Source organism: Neltuma alba, unplaced genomic scaffold (genome assembly GCF_004799145.2).
Source record: "Neltuma alba isolate B1F8T4 unplaced genomic scaffold, ASM479914v2 tig00012522_pilon, whole genome shotgun sequence".
In the NCBI taxonomy this organism is placed as follows: Eukaryota; Viridiplantae; Streptophyta; class Magnoliopsida; order Fabales; family Fabaceae; genus Neltuma; species Neltuma alba.
This window is the reverse complement of record NW_021636989.1, coordinates 217,839-232,336: the sequence shown is the minus strand read 5'-3', so window position 1 is coordinate 232,336 and position 14,498 is coordinate 217,839. Positions and strand designations below refer to the sequence as shown.

Here is a 14,498-nt window from a genome sequence, read left to right as displayed (position 1 = left end):
CACGATTTTTAGGATATTTAGAAATAGAAATAGCGGATCAAGTTCTAACGGGAGAGCCCAAAAGGAAAAACGGCGCGTTGGATTGAGTTAGAAACGGTGCGTTTTGGCCTCTCCTCTTCGTGCACGCGCGAGAGGATCCCAACGTGGTTTGGCCCTAGGCTTTGACTCTACCAGACGATGTTCGCTTGCTCGGTGTGCTGAAGGCTAGGAAGTTTCTGCTCGTCGCCCCTCATGAGCTATTTCTTGGTATTCATGTCGTTCTTCAGTTCATCTTTTGCTTTCATTTTTTGCAACGCGTTATTTCGAATCACCTTTGTTTCTTAGTCTTAACATTTCGTTATTCCTTTTTCTTTTCTTGATTCGGACCGGACTTGTTTTGCAGAGAAGGCTTGCTCATTCTGGCGGTTGCAGAAGCTCTCTCATGCGGGCCATAGCGGTCGCCGCTACTGGCTCGGGTCTCTTGTACTCCAACGGCGATGCTAACTTGAGTGAGAACGTTAACCTCTTTCGTCGACTATGAGTTGAGCACTCCTGATAAACATTGTGTGGTGTTTTCTTGGTTCAAATATGGATGTTTCTCTTTGAGTTTGTTCACACTTAGCAAATCAGTATATGCCTAATTTGATAATTAACCAACGTTTCTGCATTTCTTGGCTTCCAAAACCATCAGATATCAACTAACTGTCATTTGCATATCTTCTTACCTTGGCTTCAAATTTAGGAGCGTCGACGACGGTACACGTCCCCGAACGGTTGCGAGATTGGCAATTGCTGCCTGAATTTTATCCTCGAAATTTACCTTTTTTCTTGGATCATGATCTCTCTGGTATGTCCTCGAAATTCTAGAACTTGGAATTTAAACTCGTTCCTGTTCAATGCATAGAGGTTTATATCACCTTACTGTCTAAAATTTTTAGGAATAATTCCGCTATATTCTTATAAAGTCAGTCCTGCTTCATCATCTGACATACCAAAGGAAGCTTCTGGGGTTGTAGCTGATGGCGCAAAGCCTTGTGATTGTTTGGGCAGAGATACCATTGCAAATGCAGCTGCTAAGGTTGGTCCAGCTGTTGTAAATCTTTCAGTTTCACAAGGTATGTGTTTTTCAAATTGGCATCTCTTCACCTGCATTATTTGAAATTTTTGGTATGCTATGGCGTTTACCTTGAGATTATGCATGAACTTTGTAGGGATTTATGGTATGACTACTGCAAAAAGTATTGGCTCTGGAACTATAATTGACAAAGATGGTACAATATTGACTTGTGCACATGTTGTGGTTGATTTTCAAGGCCTGAGAAGTTCATCCAAAGGGAAGGTTTGTGTTCATGATGGAGCATATCACTCAAACATATATGTTTGCAACAATGGCAAACTATAACTGTCGTAGATTTATATGATACACTTGTGAGAGCTTGAATGAGCTCAACATGATGGGCCTTAACTTGAAGCCAACTGCCAGCTAGATGATAGGCATTTTGTATAGATTCTTATTCTGGATACTATCAAATCATTATTAGTCCCTGATCCGTTGATTTTGGGGTTGCTTAAGTATATGTGGTATATCTTAGCTCAACCAGCTAAGATATTTTGTGATGCTATGTTCCCTAGAAAACTGACTAGAAATGGGTGTTTGGCTAGCATACTTTAGGATTGCACACAGATCTGTTTTCAAAGAAGTGTGACAATGTTACTGGGAGTGGGAGTAATGCATGAAGAATGGCATTGTGTTTTGGTTGTTGCCATATGGGGTTAATCTTATCATTTTTGTTTCCCTTTTTTGCTTGGCTGAAGGTGCAATTACAAGGATGTTAACCAGTCCCCAGATTGAAACATGCATTAAACATACTATAATGACTTAGTTGACTAAACATCTTGTTATAGCATACGTTAAACATGCTTGATCTTTTGATGTTTCGTTATATGGTTATTTCTTCAAAATCTTCACATGAAAGTGTCATCTCTTATTTAAGTAACTCCAGGCTACAAAATCATTCAAAATTGTTCATATAATATGTGTAAGATTGAGTATGATATTATGCATTGTTATTTTGTAGTTCGACATGGTTAAGACATCATGTCACAAAATTAAGAACTTATGCCTATGGAAATTGTTTTCTGACTCATAAAGTAAATGGCTGAATTGAAACTGTGAACAACTTTACAGGTTGATGTGACTTTACAAGATGGGAGGACATTTGAGGGTACAGTGGTGAATGCTGACCTTCATTCTGACATTGCTTTAGTTAAAATCAATTCCAAAACCCCACTACCAGCAGCAAAACTTGGTTCTTCTGGCAGGCTCCGTCCTGGGGAGTGGGTATTGGCAATAGGCTGTCCACTTTCCCTTCAGAATACTGTCACAGCTGGTATTGTAAGGTGTGAAGAATAAAAATTCTGACAATGACAGACGTAACCCTAGTTTAAGTTATTCTTTTGTTTCTCATTTCATCATTATCATCTATAGCCATTGTTTTCAAGATTTAGGAGCAGTAACCTACCATGAGTCCTTGAAGTTTACTGTGGTTAAGTAAAAAGAAGCTTAGTTCTGTGATTTAGACCAATGAAATTCTAATGCTCTTGATCATTCTTTCCTTTCTGGACGTAGTTGTGTCGACCGTAAAAGTAGTGATCTGGGTCTTGGTGGCATGCGAAGGGAGTATTTACAAACAGATTGTGCAGTTAATATGGTATGTCTTTATCTCTTCTTCCTCACAAGCTACCACCCTACCATGCGCGGCATGCAAAACAACTGAGAACTTGCATAAATTTTCAATCTACCTGTATGTTTCTTCTGTTGTGGCATAGGGGAATTCTGGCGGGCCTCTGGTTAACATTGATGGAGAAGTTGTTGGTGTCAATATCATGAAATTGATAGCAGCTGATGGATTGAGTTTCGCCGTGCCAATTGATTCAGTGTGTAAAATTATAGAGCACTTCAAGAAAAGTGGGTATGTTATTATATCTAAACTATCTCACTGACTTGGCTGATTTGTATTGTAAATTGATGTTAGTCTTCCATGTTTGTTATTTACAACGTTTAGATTTGGTACTCTCAGTTATAATTTATGTTTGTTTTTCCATTTCTAGAAATACGGTAAAAAAATTTCAGCTAGAATTGTGTATAAAAGATTTTCCTGTCAAGTTCCTACTTGTAGATTTATTCTTGCATACTACCATGTTGAAGGGACAAAAAAGGTCACTGTGTTTTACAGGAGGGTTATACGGCCATGGCTTGGGCTCAAAATGATTGATCTTAATGAGATGATTATAGCGCAACTAAAAGAGAGAGATCCTTCATTCCCTAATGTCAGCAAGGGCATTCTTGTACCTATGGTAAGTCCCTAATTGATCATTTACGCTAATGGTAAATGTTAGTGCTGTAAGCTTTCATCCTTTTACTTGCTATAATTCATGAGACTGATCGTCGGAATGGATGTTAACCCGTAGTTTGGTACGTCAAGGATGTGAATGCTTCTAAGTTATTTGTTCGTCGTTCTGATCTTCCAAGGCTTTGACTAGGTAACTCCGGGGTCTCCTGGTGATCGAGCTGGTTTTCGTCCTGGGGATGTTGTCATTCAATTTGATGGGAAGCCCGTAGAGAAGATCAAGGAGGTATTGAAATTTATTGTTGTGTTATTGCTACTCTAGTTGTGCTACTATAGTTACTTGTGAGGATTATGGTGTTGATTATGATGTAGTGTCCATATTTGATATGCTCTGAATCTGAAGACGTTATACAATTATTTCAGGTGGTTGAAATTATGGCGGTCAGAGTTGGCGTGCCCATTGAAGTATTAGTGAAAAGAGCAAGGGATAAAGTGGCAACTTTAACTGTTATTCCAGAGGAGTCCAATCCCGATTTGTGAGCAGTTAAAAACGTTCCATTTTGCGTTTCGTAGTGCTGTCCGTTCAGCCGCAGGAAAATAGCAGCATTTTCTTTTCCTGCAAAATAATATTTCTTAATTATTTTTTAAAAATAAAAGCACTGCTTTCTATTTTTAAAATTATTTCTACTTGACCCCACACAACTTGCAAACATTTTACATAGCAAGGTCAGAAACTAGTGCGTATCTTGGACCTCCAGCGTTTAATCGTGTTTCCATGTCCGGAAATTGGGACTGTGACATTAACCCGGCAGTGATTTACAAATTGAACTGAACGACCACGTGGCCGTCAAGAACTCATAGTCGTCGTTGCGATGACGGAATAAAGCTGCAATGACTGACTGTGCGTCCATCGGACGGTCGCCATTCATTTGCATACTTGTAATGATGATAACGTTAAGCCCTGTACATAATTACGTGTATTTACAACTTCTACTACGTTCCGCACAAGAGGGGTGACGAGAAAATAATATTATTCACAATGGCCACCAAAGATTTATACATGACTCATCCGATTCTAGAATATTTCTCCTGGCTTCAAGAAGTTATAATATTCAACTTGGCTCATCTCTCCACCATTTACCGGATCAAACTGGCATCGATAGAAGCTGCATTGAAAATCCAATAATTCCATCAAAGTTTATTCTACAACATGATAAATAGTTTAACATTGCATTAGTCATATGACATAAGCGAAAACATTTGAATCTACACGAGTCTTGCGAGATTGACATCAGACACTAAATTTTAGTCACGTTAAGAAATTGAGGATATACTTCTGCATGCTTAATGATGCTGATTTTGAACAATATGCCCAAAATAATACGATAAAATCAGAGGTCACAAGATTCCCCATCACCCAAGCCAACATCGTATAACAAGTCACAGCTTAATTCGGCTTTTTTCTGTCGTAAGGGATGCCCTTTGGCCAAAAACTTTAAAGCACAAGCATTGATTAATCAGAACAGGGAATGTGCAGGGGTAGAAGAGAAGCAAATGTTAAGGTTTTACTTCACAAACCATATTTCCAATATGATATTCCAGTCAATAAGTCAAATATATCTAAGAAACAATTTATTTCTGAAATACCTTCCGTCCATCCCAAGTATTACAACTGTGTTCTTCTGATGGCCAAAGGCGACAATATATTGCAAACCTTCGTGCAGGCGAAACTGAGCCACGGACCATTCTGAGCTAAAATACTTGGGCAGAACACCTGTAAACTCAGAATTGAGATTATATGTGCATAATCACTCCTACGTCATTTGTCAATTGTAAGTACCAAAAAATGCACCCAACGTCATCCACAACAAAAGCAAAATTATTCATTGTGTACAAGTGAACACACCTTTTATAAATGAAAGAGATGAAACTGCTGACGGATTAGCAGGATTAGACTCGGATGCACTCTGCACTCTCTCATGTCCCAATAGTCCTGAATCAACTTTCAGGTTAAAGACATGAACAGTTCCTTTGTCACTTGAGACAGCTAGCCACTGTGCAGTAGAAGAAAAGGCCAGGCTGTATATCTCTGCTCGATCTGCACCCCTCCTTACCTGAAAATATCATCCAACTAATTTAGAAATGCCGTACAAAATGGTTACTTAGACAACCTAGTAGAAGCCTCCTGAAAACAAAAGCGCAGCCATTAGCAGGATATGAACAATAATTGACGATATTAATAGGCCAAACAAAAGCACGTTTCCAATCCAGTTACTGATTTGTTTTGGATAAAATCTAAGTGGCCTGCATTTACCTTCGCAGCCACAAAGTATCCACATTCAGCAAATTAGTAGGTGTCTAGCGTATCTCCTATTTACATCAACATCGGGGTACCCGAGAATTTCTGCGGAAAATATTCACCTCTCACGCACATGCATGACTCGTTAACAAAAACCAGTGAGTAGTGAACCGTCCAATGTAGGATTACACATGTATATCCATAAAAGCAGGATAACAGACATGTACGTTGGAAAACAAGCTTCCGATAATCCAATAAAACTACCTCTTGGAGCAATGAACCATCCAATGTATTGAAAATCCTGACCAGGGTTCCCTTGCTGCTGGCGGTGGCGAGCAACCGCCCATCCTGCGTAAGAGCGAAGCAAGCTATTCTAGAATCGTGCGCCATTATAAACTTGGTCCGCTTTGAGGCATAATGCTCCACCCTCACCTGACCCTTCTGCAACCCCGGACAGACCAACACCATTGTCCCTGAAAGATGCGAAACCTCACAAAGTCCCTTTGGGTTGGCCGTTGTCTCAATTTGGTGCAACAATTTAAGATCTGCGAAATTATATACGAATATTTTATGCACCAGTACCACCACAATTCGGTCCCTTCTAAGACGAACCCCTTTGACCTCGGATCGAAACGATAGCTCGCCGATGCAACGGGACTGATGATCATCCCAAATCATTACTTTGTTACTTGGGTAAATAGGGTCAGCTCCGCCACCAACAAAGGCAAGTATGTTGCAACGAAACAACATCTGAACTAAACCGATTCCACCACCTGCACCAAAGTCCCGTCGAAAGATCTCGCGGAATGGATCGCAATTGTAGATCCGGAAACCATGGTCCGTGCCCGCGGCGAAGCAGCCAGAATCCTGATTGAAGGAAATATGGAGGAGGGTCGGAATTCGGGAGGAATCTGGATTCATCACGCGGTTGGGAGAAGTAGGGTTTAGGGAGGGAGAAGAAAGAGGGCCTGGAGGAGGAGGCTCATCAGGCTCCGATTCGGTAGCCACGAGGGTTTGCGGAGCGTGTGCCATCAGGGTGAGAAAAATTCCTAATTCTAGGATTAACTATGGAGACAAGAAGGATGGGACTGCACAAGATAAAACAACTAGGATTGGGAGGAGGACGATGATGGTAAGGTGGTTCCTTCCAGGTGGATGCTCCAGTGCGTCCAAGCAATTAGCCCAGAAATATTTACCCCTTACCTGTCCCATTTGCCCTTCAAAATCAAAACGGTTCGTCGTTTTCTCTAACGACAGTCATTACCCGCCGGATGAGAGAATAATCCGAAAAACGAAAGGAGGAGCAAAAGTAATGCGAAAAACGCAATTATGTGGGGGCACATTACCTCTGTTTCATTGCGTAGAAGGAATGCTATGCACCATGGTAATACACTCTTCAAATAGATACTAAAAAAAATATACCTTGACTTATAAGATGTTTGATTAGAAACCAAATTATAGTTTTAAAAATAATTTTATTTAGAATTTTGTCTTAATTTATATAAAAGCACTTCAAAATTTAGAAAGGTGTCTCTAGTGAACTCCTACAGCGACCAAACAGTCATAAAGTTTGATAGCTCAGAAGTGCTACATTTTGGGGACGGCCTTGGCGGTTAAAACTTGCGAGAGGCGTGTAGGTTCAAAAACGAATAAAAAACTGATTGAAATAAAAATCAAATCATGTTAAACAAAACTAACTTTTAATGTAAGATTTGGTTTGGTCTTTTCATCATCTAAAAACCAATTTGTTTGCTTGGTTTCCAATTTGCTTCAATTTGAACCAAACAAGCCGCACCTCCTTTTGTTTTTTTTTTTTAAACATTTAGCCGACTCTAACATAAGGCCCAAATACCCAAATCCAAATGACCAGCCTTTGTGCCGTCCATCGGAAAGCGAGCTGTCTCGCGGAGCCATATCTGATATCTTCTTTGGCAAGAGGTTGTAAAGAGGAACAGAGGCCGTTTTGATATTCAGCCGTGTCTTAACAATGCACAATAACGTTCCCTCAGGAGATTAATGAAATAATTTTTGGGAGTCGATTTTCAGAATAATGGATGAAGGAATATCTCTCACATCAAACACCACATTTGATTCTTTTACTTGTTTCCTTCCATTTTAATGAATTACAAAACGAAAATAGGAAAACCATCACTACTAGGAAAACCATCACAGGCTATTGCAACATGTCATCGTCAGGATCAACGAATCAAGACAAACCACGGCGAACGGAAGCCCCAAATAGCATAGGGTATATAAGAAAATCAAGTGGGAAAAAGAGGCAGAAGAAAGCAAACAGGATTTCACTGTCATGCTGAGTACATTTACATTGTCGAGCCCAAAAAGCTCAGATAAGCATCACTCACGAACAGCTCGCTCTCGGCCCCAAATACAGGACCCCCCCACATCTTTGGCCATGATAGTATTTGTTGCTTTTCCCATCGCCAGGGGAATTCGTCCACAATCAAACTCGCTCGTATTTATCTTCAATTAGGTGTATCCGTTGAATATAGTGCCATTTTATCAAAGTGGATGATAAGGCACATAGCCTAACAAACCCGTCAAGTTGGTCACAACGTCGTTGCACCTAGTCAAGAGGCTTATCATCTGCTGTGATATATCAACTGTATTAGCAGCAACAGATGCAGTTGTGTTTATAATATTGGAAGTATTTCTGGGTGCCATTTCCGAATTATGCAAATTATGTTGGGGGACTTTCGTATACTGGGTTGGAAAGGGAGGAATAGGCAACGGTGGTTGAGTAACGACCTTTTGAACGTTCTTACTATTAAAATCCATTGCAACAGAAGAAGGTGCACCACCATCTGCCAAACTAGCACTGTTGAAGTTGTTCCTATCACTCAACGCTAATTGCTCTCCCCTACTACTTTCATCCCCGCCTAACATGAATTTTACACGTGGAGTCCCTTTATTACTACCTCCATTACCATTTACCTGGCCTGACTCATCACCAGAGGATTTCTTCAGACAAGATTTAAGCTGGATCGTTGGCTGTGGAAAAGGTTGCTGAGAGGACACTGATGTTTGCCTCTGAACCACTGCAGGATCCTTTGCACGAGGAGTCAAACTAGTGCCATCATCTCCCCTTACTTTGGCAGTTTCGTCTTCAGCTGCAGAATCCCCTAATTTCCGGAGGTGGCACCTCACAGCCACATTGCCAAACAAGGAATTGTTGCCTACAGCATATTTATATGCAGCTTGAGCATCATTCTTACGCAAGAACACAACACGACATGTCGAAGTCGTCCAAAAGACACGGAGACCTGATTGATCTATAGGCCCAAATCGAGCAAACCTTGCCTTCAGCTCTGCAACAGAAGGGAGTGAAGTCTGGGGAGGAAACTTGATCACCAGCATGGTGGGTTCAATTGCCTTAGGCGGAGATTCCACTTTCTTCTTTATTGTATCTGGTTTCACTAATTTGGGTGCAGTGGAAACCAAGGACTCTTTTCCCTCTCCTCGCCGGGCTTCAAAAGTTTTCTGACTGCCCACCTTTTTCTCTGCAGCCAGAGCCTTAATATCCTTGATTTTCTTTAATCTCTTTGCAGCAATTTCTTCTTGACGATCAGAAGGAGTCCTTTTCCGCCCAGCTTTCGTCGGATCATGTGGCCGAACAATGTTTTTTACAGGTTTTACAAGTGGTGAAGCTCTGACACGATCATCAAGAGGACTGTCAGATTTTACAAATGGCGAAGCATGGCGAATGTCAGCAGATTCATTATCTGTTGCAGGTGCAGAAGCCAAGCTTTTCTGGTAAACAAGAGATCTGAACCGCAGAAAAAACTGTCTAACAATTGCAGGGGTCTTTCTTTCAACACCATGAAAAGGATCTAAAGCAAGAGCTTGCAGATCACCCAAAAGCTGAGGTAATTCATAATTAACTTCACCTGTGCCATCCAAAGGAAGCAAATTACTGGCATTAACATCCACCTGTGCTTGTTCTACCTGAACTTCCTCTCTAGGAGGCAACCCAACAGAAACTGGTTTTCCCATCAGTTTTCCAGACAGAGGTGCAACTTTCCCAGACATTGAATGTTTCTCCGCATGGACAGAGGTTGTTCCTGAACTTGGGTCCTTTTTCTTTTTCTTTTTCTTCTTCTCCCCAATAGCAGAATGCTCAGAGTGCAAGCCATCTGCAGGTCGCTTATGGACTTTCACCTTCTTCAACATACCATCATCATTGACTGTGGGATGCTTTGCTTCAATTGGGGGAATCCCCTTCGCTTGACTTGGGCCATTCCCTGCTTCAGCTGCAGTCTTAATTCCCTGATATGATGGCTGAGATTCATCAGGTGGTCTTGAGAGCTTTACATTCCCTTCATGTTTAACATTAAGAGAAGTTTCACCTTCCAAATGAGAAGGGTGAGATGCCTCACTAATGAGGCTTGGCACTACAGTCTCCCTAGACAAATCCAACACACCAATGCCTTTGCTAGCGACATCCTTCTCAAAACTTCTGACCATTTCTGGAGAAACCTCCTCCTTTCCCTTCTCAAGAGTCGGCTTCACATCTGCATATACAGATTGGGATGTAAGATCATTGCCAAGTTGAGCCTGACCAGCCACGGCTTCTTTAAGATCTAAATTTGAATTTGCACCACCCTGGCATGTGAACCCTGTTTTTTCATATTTGTCCAAAATTTGAGGTGCCATGGACACGGGTGGCGACCTTTTCTGAAGTACATAACGGCCAGCTGCATCAGGTGCCTCCTCTTTGTAAGCTAACTGAACAGAGTTTGTGGGCTCATCTCTCCGCTTGAAAAGGTACCTATCCTTCTTTGAACTGTCCTTAACTTTCCCATATTTTGCAGAATTCTTCCTCCCACCTAAAGTTTCCGGCATCACCAGTGGACCACTCAAAGGGGCTGAAGAACACAACAAAAAACAATTAAAATAAAGAAAGAAAAGGAAACATTCTCATATTTGGGAGGGGTCTTAATCAGTTAACATGACCAGACCAAACAATAACTGTTACTAAATTGACCACAGCATGCTAATACCATGGAATAATAAAATTCAAATACAAACATAACTCCACAAGATGTTAAACATAACTCACACATATTGGAAAAATCGCATATTCTTACTCTAATGCATATCTACACAGATTGAGTAACTTTGCGAGGAGACATATAACTAGGAGTAAAAGCTATTGAAATACAATATCATCTAGAGATACAGCTAGAGAAATATGAAACTGGGAGAGAGACAGATTCCACTCGACTTCTGTTGTCAGTAAAACAATTTTTTTCACTGATCGTTTTTTCCCCCACGATGCGGCAATAGTAGTCTCAGAAGCTGGTTCTGTGGCTCAGAAAAGTTTGTGCCTGACGAGGTAATACTCACCTCAGCCTCTCTCATGGCATTAGTAAACCACATTCATTCAACAAAAGCCTTAGGGCAAGTAATTAAATATCAGCAATATTTTGCGCCTCAATTCTTCCTTAGCTACGGTACAGGATTCCTATTCTATAGCTAGGTGGATGCGGCCTTATCCTGATTGCGTTCCTCTTAGTTTCCTGATTACTATGTGTGGTAAGGCAAAACTCCTTTAGAGGACCACAAACTCTTCTGCTAAACGGTGACAAAGTCACGAATGCACCACGCTTTAGCTAAGAAATGAAGGCAGCATGCAGGGCCGGTACCAGCCACTCTTAAGAGCCGGTCTAGCAAAGTCCCCTTGCTCTGGTTCTTCTATGACGCTTATGTCTTTCAAATCAAAGAGGAACTCTTCCATACTAAAATAATTGCTGAAAATGCCATCATTATCAGTCAAAGCAGGAAAAAAAACACAGCGTCATGTAATTCAGCTCTCCTAAATCATTAAATGTGAAACAAAGACTATGAATAACTAGTATCAAACCAAAATGGAAAACAAGGAAGAGCGCATACCTTTAGGAGGCTCCCTCCCAGGTTGATTTAGTGGATTAACCTGAGAGTGAGAAGGCCGCTGTGGCTGCACTCCAAAAGCCTGCGCATATGTCTCATCATATTGCTCAAACACTGCCCTCCGATAGGCAAAAGCTGTAGCCCTATTCTTAACAAAGCTAATGCTTCTTTGATCGCCACCAAGGGGAGCCAAGGCCAGCTGCTTCACAAAAGCAAGAGTTTCAACAGGCTTAAAACTATTCCTTGCCCCCCTGATCTGACTATCAGAATAGACTCCCCCCGGTTCATAGTCCTGCACATCGACAGAAAAGTACCCTTGAACATTCGTGGGACGGAAGTTGCTGGCGTTCCTGCATTTACAAGCCAAGCCCAGGCCACATCTCCTGCTTGCTTCATCAACTGCCTCTTCCACGGCCTTCAAAAATGTTCTCGATTGTATCTGCTGTGATTTCTCAGCAAAATTTGAATCAAATGGAATAAGCTCAGCTGGCTCAAACCAACCATAACTGCTGTCACCAAAGAAAGCCACCAACACATGGCCTTCTCTCTTCGATCGACGTACTAGAGGAGACGCAAAAGCTTCATTATATATGTGTCCCGGCCACCAAGGATGGGATTTCACCTTTCCCCACACCATATCACCCACTTCAAACCCATATCCCACACCCCTTGACACTCCAGCTCTCACTGCGCCATTTCTTTCAGCAGCAACGTAATCATCAAACTCAGATAACAGAGATTTGCTCTCAGAACCAACAAACCTCTCTGAATCCGCTTGTCTGCTATTTATATGCTCTTCTCGATCGTGTCGAGCATGAGACCAATCCGTGTGATCCTTAAATTGCTCATTCTGAGCCTCGCGTCCAGCGAGAGAATCGTCAAACCGATCAACGGTAGATGCCTGCTTAGCCGGAGAGACCATAGATCCCCCATCATCACCGTCTGAACGAACCCTAACCCTAAACTCTTCCATCGAACTGACTGCTGACTTCTCAGATTTCACATTTCGGGAAAGCCTATTATCACCATCGCTAGCCGCATCTCCCGAACCAGGCTCGGACGAAAAATTCTGAACTTCGTTGGTCACTTGAAGGTTCGAAGACTTATCGTTGGGATTACCAGTACCGGTTTCAGGAACCCCGTCATTCTTTACAGATTCTTCTAACGCATCTGATCTTCTGTCAAGTTTATCATTCTGGTTCATCACTGATATCAGATGCCAAAAAACCCGAAACCCTGCCAACTTAAAACATACGAGTCAGACCACAGAAAGCATGCCTTTCTATGGCTTTCACGCCATACACCAAATCCAAAAACTCCACCCACAGAGAGAGGAGGCGCGGGGTTATCTCAATTGATTTCAAACCCTAGTTCACTAGAATCACCTGGAGACGGGAAAAGAGAAGAGGATCAAACGCCGCAAATGCAAGAAATAGTAAATAGCGGGTTCCGCTTATTAATTTTCATTTCTCTTTTCCCTCTGCGAAACTGACAACCCAGGGTCTTCTTTACCCCATTTTTAATGGGAGAATTGTAATGAAATTTTAATTAAAAAATAATTATTAATTATTTTTAATAATAAATGAGTAATTATTATTTATTAAATGAGGTTTTAATTCAAAAAAAATTATTTATAATAGGCAAAATTAATCTTTTAGTCTCTACAGTTTTTACTTATTTATAACTCAATTTTTATACTTTGATTCGGTTATAACTCCATTCATAAAATTTGACTCACTGTAACTTGGTCTTTATATTTTTAGTCATCATATAATTTAGTCCCTCTTTCTATTTAATATAATTTTATTTTTTTAAAATGTAAGACTGAATTATAAAATGACTAAAACTATAAGGATTGAGTTGCAGCGAGTTAAACTTTAAGCATTGAGTTAGAATCAAATCAAAATTATAAAAATTGAATTATATTAAATCAAATTATAGAGACTAAATTAAAAACATATCAAAACTATAAGAATCAAAATATTAATATTCCCTCACTAATAATAATAGGTGAGTAATTATCATTGATTACTCTAAAATTTATTATTGTAGGCAGCTCGGTGATTATTAAAACTTTTTAATAATTATTTTTTTCTCTGGACTTTATAGGAATTCTCATATTTTTAATTGTATTCTTGTAGTTTTTAATCAAATAATAAAGTTATAATGATATAAAAAATTATAATAACTTAAATACATTAGTTGAAACGATGAGAATTTAAAATTTATTTTTTATTTAAGTTTTAAATAAATTCTGAATAAAAGATGAAACTGAAATTATAGTTAAAATAGGTTTAGTAGGTAAGATAAAATCGTTGTATTTTTTATTTAGTATTCATGTTTATTTAATGAAAAGACTAACATTTTTTTGTTGTGAAATTAAAAAAATGAAGACCTCCACAAGACAACACCCTCAGTGGACGTCGGCGTGCCGTCAATCAAACGCCGCACAGAATCATCATTAGTACTAATTAACCCCGCAACGGCCGAGGGTGTGCATCGTGAGGAGGAACAAGAATTTAGTTTAAAGAAATAAATAAGACCCAGAAATCAAAATCAAAATGAGATTTAAAAACAAAAGTACCAAACCGTGATTAATTTAAAATGTGTTAACAGTACCAACAAATTTGGCCACGACTTGAAGAAATAAAACAAAAGTCATTCATTACTATTCTTTTTCTTTTTTAAAAAAATGGCATTCCTTCATTTAAAGTTCATGAAAAAATTGATGATAGATTATAAGAAATAGTATAAGTTTTTATTCTTGATATTCTACTTTACCATCGTATCAGAAGGGTTATTTTTTGGTCCAAAATCAAGCATCTTTATTAGTTGCGCTAATGGCAGCCGGCAGGCAGCGTTTTTTCCCAAAAAGCATAAATGGCAGATAGAAAAAATTTCAACTAATTCTGGGCCAGGCTGGGCCGTCCACCATACATATAGGGGAAAAAAAAGAAGAAGCA

The 14,498-nt window shown here is 40.0% G+C and overlaps 3 protein-coding genes across 5 annotated transcripts; 1 reads left to right on the top strand and 2 right to left on the bottom strand.

Annotated features, from left to right (window-relative positions):
• Nucleotides 1-140: 140 nt before the first annotated feature.
• LOC114728173 (putative protease Do-like 14) lies at nucleotides 141-4,388 on the top strand. 3 transcript variants are annotated; one of them, XM_028915030.1, is made up of 11 exons: nucleotides 141-246; nucleotides 383-488; nucleotides 722-826; nucleotides 918-1,094; nucleotides 1,191-1,318; nucleotides 2,168-2,379; nucleotides 2,609-2,690; nucleotides 2,809-2,951; nucleotides 3,216-3,336; nucleotides 3,523-3,615; nucleotides 3,753-4,388. In XM_028915030.1, exons 1-11 carry the CDS (start codon nucleotides 232-234, stop codon nucleotides 3,867-3,869), a joined length of 1,299 nt encoding a protein of 432 aa, XP_028770863.1. In that variant the 5' UTR covers nucleotides 141-231; the 3' UTR covers nucleotides 3,870-4,388. The 3 variants fall into 3 exon arrangements, with proteins under 3 accessions (XP_028770863.1, XP_028770865.1, XP_028770864.1); XM_028915032.1 differs by lacking the exon at nucleotides 3,753-4,388 and having other exon boundaries at nucleotides 3,451-3,533; XM_028915031.1 differs by lacking the exon at nucleotides 141-246 and having other exon boundaries at nucleotides 401-520.
• On the bottom strand, nucleotides 4,208-6,804 carry LOC114728174 (autophagy-related protein 18a-like). The gene is made up of 4 exons (XM_028915034.1): nucleotides 5,893-6,804; nucleotides 5,236-5,443; nucleotides 4,977-5,103; nucleotides 4,208-4,495 (listed from the first exon to the last, which is right to left on the bottom strand). Exons 1-4 carry the CDS (start codon nucleotides 6,658-6,660, stop codon nucleotides 4,405-4,407), a joined length of 1,194 nt encoding a protein of 397 aa, XP_028770867.1. The 5' UTR covers nucleotides 6,661-6,804; the 3' UTR covers nucleotides 4,208-4,404.
• Nucleotides 6,805-7,765: 961 nt separating this feature from the next.
• Nucleotides 7,766-12,974, bottom strand: LOC114728165 (uncharacterized). Its single transcript, XM_028915019.1, has 2 exons — nucleotides 11,539-12,974; nucleotides 7,766-10,511 (listed from the first exon to the last, which is right to left on the bottom strand). Exons 1-2 carry the CDS (start codon nucleotides 12,737-12,739, stop codon nucleotides 8,149-8,151), a joined length of 3,564 nt encoding a protein of 1,187 aa, XP_028770852.1. The 5' UTR covers nucleotides 12,740-12,974; the 3' UTR covers nucleotides 7,766-8,148.
• Nucleotides 12,975-14,498: the final 1,524 nt, after the last annotated feature.

Coding starts and splice junctions, on each gene's coding strand:
- LOC114728173 (XM_028915030.1), top strand. Junction 1,095..1,190: donor AAATCTTTCAGTTTCACAAG/GTATGTGTTTTT, acceptor TGAACTTTGTAG/GGATTTATGGTATGACTACT. Junction 2,691..2,808: donor CAGATTGTGCAGTTAATATG/GTATGTCTTTAT, acceptor GTTGTGGCATAG/GGGAATTCTGGCGGGCCTCT.
- LOC114728174 (XM_028915034.1), bottom strand. CDS start 6,660: ATGGCACACGCTCCGCAAACCCTCGTGGCTACCGAATCGGAGCCTGAT. Junction 5,444..5,892: donor ATGGTTCATTGCTCCAAGAG/GTAGTTTTATTG, acceptor TGATATTTTCAG/GTAAGGAGGGGTGCAGATCG. Junction 4,496..4,976: donor ATACTTGGGATGGACGGAAG/GTATTTCAGAAA, acceptor TTTTCAATGCAG/CTTCTATCGATGCCAGTTTG.
- LOC114728165 (XM_028915019.1), bottom strand. CDS start 12,739: ATGAACCAGAATGATAAACTTGACAGAAGATCAGATGCGTTAGAAGAA. Junction 10,512..11,538: donor TGGGAGGGAGCCTCCTAAAG/GTATGCGCTCTT, acceptor TGTGTTCTTCAG/CCCCTTTGAGTGGTCCACTG.